Consider the following 3,290-nt stretch of genomic DNA (forward strand, 5'->3'; position numbering starts at 1 on the left):
TCTAACTAACAAACTTACTCTTAAATTTACTGCGAAATGCAAGTAATTTCATTTCACATTTGGACAAAAACTACATATCTTCTCATAATCTAGTTAAACTCAACATTAATAATAGGTTGATATGGTAAAACTGCTCCCTAAGTCTAAGATGTATAAACCAAGGTTTAGTTTTCATGGTTCTGTACAGTTGTTTGAGAAGATAAAACAATGTTAAGATAATGACCATAGGAGGAATGTTGACCAAAGAGTAAGTGCTATAGCTGAAGCACCATATGTCCACAATAGTATAACTGAAAACTCTTCTGTGCCTACTTCAAACAGCTGAGCCATCGTACCTTCATAATATCATTCAAATATCATATCAGCAACTTATGAAGCACAGACACACGGGTACAACATATTACACCGATACTGACACGTCGACAATGCTAATAACTCAAAAAAATAAAAATAAATTGAACGTAATCATAGGTGTCGGTAGTATCATGTCGGTGTCACACATTTTTTCATTTTTTAGAGGTATCGGTGTTTTAGAGTTAGCAACAATAGTAACTACATATAAATCACTTACTAATATTCATTGCTGGTGGTAGGGCATACTGTATTACTAACACATATTGAAACAAAGGATCCAGTGGGAGGAACCCTAAATTTGCAGCTGTTTTCACAATAAAAAATCCAATAGCTGGTAGACAGAAAAATCTTGCAATGATGATACAAATGAGCACCAATGGTTTGATACTTGTTGAACTCATTCCTGCAATTTCATCACATTAAAAATGAATCATTAGTTTTTAGATTGTCCAAAATTTGTTGAGGAAGAAAAGATTAATGTACATCTTTTGGAAGTTAAATTTCATATACCTTGTACAAGGTTTCCACCAAGCAAAATTGTGATGCAAGGAATTGTACCATCCCTATATAAAATCAATTCAGTCACTATCGACATTTCAGATTGAAAACGTGTTCAATACATGTCAGTATCAAACAACAATGACATGATACAGACACATGTGTCTGATATCATTGTCGTGTTTTGTGTTCATGTCAGTGTCATGGATAAGCGCATACATACCCTAGCAACTGAATGGAGTCTTGGATCACTTTCAGCGGAGCATCTTGTCCGATTATTAGGCTCCTTAGCCATTTAACTCCACCAAAGAGGAAGCCTAAAAACTGGTCATGGAATACGAGGTGAAATTTCTCTTGACCATTTTATTTACTTTAACATTGAAATAAAAAAACTAAGCCAGCAAGTAAAAACCAAAAGAAAGTCATATAACTCACAGTAGCTATTGTTGGAGGTGACATTACTTCTTTCAGAATTTGGCTTGAACCTTCCATAATTTTATGCATAAAAGATTTAGTGTTTGGCACAGTGGTCAGACCTTGATCTACAAGCTACAGATTTGGAATCATTAGATAATTAAACACGACACAGACACATCGACTCTATTATCATATCATATCAGTGTCTGACACTAGACACATCTTAAATATGAAGTGTTAGAGTCTTACTATTTGGCTCTCGGCGTCTCCAACACTATCATTTCCCTTGAGAAGTTGAGTTTTTACATTAGTATCAAGGTCTGCATTGGCGACTTTTAAAAGTTCATCGGCCACAAACGCCTTATACTTCATTGAACTTTGTCGAATCAGTTGGTAAGTGAAGGTCCATACAAAAACACCACCAAGCTACAACAGTTAACACAGAACATGATAACATGAGATAGTAATACACAAGTTGTGATGGTTTAAGCAAATCTAATGAAAAAAATGAAAATGCCATAGTTACCGCTAAAGAGAAAAAAGAGTAAGAGAGTGCTCTAGCGTGACAAGCATCGCGTGTTCCAAATGGTGTTACTCTCTGATTACAGATTGCAGGTATGATTACTACTGGTAGGTTTCCCATATTTCCTGATCATAGAACCATCATGAAATCAATATGAGATGCTCATAGTGTCTAACATTAATGTGACAACTTTTGGACCCTGTGAGATAGTCTGTGTTGCACGCCCTCAAAGACATGTCTCATGTCAACCCTAACTTAGAATTAGATGCTATATATGCTACCTGTTGAACATGAAGCAATAACAAGACCTTCGATTTTCGAGTTTGGTTTTAGTAGCTTGACAATTATCCATCCAAGAATCCCTCCAATTAAGAAGGTGAGTCCAAGGTTAACTGGCATAAACCACCTACATTCATGAGTAAACAATATATATATGGTTAACATAAATAAACAGAAAAAAAAGCCATAATGTCCTTCCTTAATTATTGTGGTTTCCATTCAAATATATGCAAAGTTTTATCTAAATTGTTAAAAACCAAAAAGTGTGTACCATGATATCATATCATCAAGAGAAACACTCTTTGCAAAACTTGCAAATATAAGTGAAGGAGTGAATGCAAAGAAGACAATCTGCACAAGGCATAAACAAAAGCCAAAAAACAATGTTAAAGTTAGATTAGTTCAAAGTTCAAACACATCAGCGTCGAATTCGTGTAAATGCTCTTTTAATTACCTTGTTCAACGATTTCCGAAAGTCGGCCGAAAGAAGATTATCACCATGGTCAGTTGCCATAAAAGCTCCCACTGCACTTATGAGAAGGACTTGAATGATAGGGGCAGATGCCACCTCCAATTGTTCCCAAAAACTCATCTAGCTTTTCTTCTCCTATTCCGATCTACTTTTCTTGTTGCTCAAGGCAACTGTTATAGCACTCTTACAGCTTTCAGTTTTGTTAGAAATTTGAGGAAATACTAATTGAAGCTGAGATAATAAAATACAAGAATTGAGAATTAATGCATGTCTCAAAGGAGAAATAGTGCATGGATATTGATGAGAAAATGATCGTATGAAACCTGTGAATGAGAAGTGAAATGTGTGTAGAAGATGAAGAAGCAACGAGTTTGTGAAGAAGGAAAGAGAGGAAGTTATGATCGTGAAAACTATTTGTTAGGGAGTTACGTGTTTTGCATGTTTCGTTATTTGCGCATGGCCTCAAAGGATGGAGATTGCACGTACTTATAAAGAAATTAACATATACTCTACAATGAGTCATATGATAATCTTGATATTTTAGTTTTTATTAATAAAATCGTCAGTAAATTTTTTACCTATAAAAGAATAGTATTAATTTTATTCTATGATTTATTCATTTCCATACAAAAATTTATTTCTTTAAAATATAATGTGGAATTTAATTTATGTCAATAAAGATTATTATATTGTAAAAATTATAATGAATATATTTATTTCTTTGTAAAAATTTGAAATCTAATTAAT

General features: G+C 33.8%; 1 protein-coding gene across 1 annotated transcript; it reads right to left on the reverse strand.

Annotated features, from left to right (window-relative positions):
* Positions 1-210: 210 nt before the first annotated feature.
* On the reverse strand, positions 211-2,880 carry LOC131609081 (protein PIN-LIKES 7-like). The gene is made up of 10 exons (XM_058880725.1): positions 2,526-2,880; positions 2,343-2,422; positions 2,074-2,198; positions 1,796-1,917; positions 1,519-1,695; positions 1,288-1,401; positions 1,076-1,203; positions 865-917; positions 572-757; positions 211-335 (listed from the first exon to the last, which is right to left on the reverse strand). The coding sequence occupies exons 1-10, from the start codon at positions 2,661-2,663 to the stop codon at positions 211-213; spliced, it is 1,248 nt and encodes a 415-aa protein (XP_058736708.1). The 5' UTR covers positions 2,664-2,880.
* Positions 2,881-3,290: the final 410 nt, after the last annotated feature.

Source organism: Vicia villosa, linkage group LG1, assembly GCF_029867415.1.
Source record: "Vicia villosa cultivar HV-30 ecotype Madison, WI linkage group LG1, Vvil1.0, whole genome shotgun sequence".
NCBI lineage: Eukaryota > Viridiplantae > Streptophyta > Magnoliopsida > Fabales > Fabaceae > Vicia > Vicia villosa.

What these genes read in the sequence shown, in the direction of transcription:
- LOC131609081 (XM_058880725.1), bottom strand. Translation starts at nt 2,663, where the DNA reads ATGAGTTTTTGGGAACAATTGGAGGTGGCATCTGCCCCTATCATTCAA. An exon ending in ACTCTTTTTTCTCTTTAGCG is followed by an intron (nt 1,696 to 1,795) that starts GTAACTATGGCA and finishes TAACTGTTGTAG; the next exon opens with CTTGGTGGTGTTTTTGTATG. An exon ending in ACCACCAGCAATGAATATTA is followed by an intron (nt 336 to 571) that starts GTAAGTGATTTA and finishes GATATTATGAAG; the next exon opens with GTACGATGGCTCAGCTGTTT.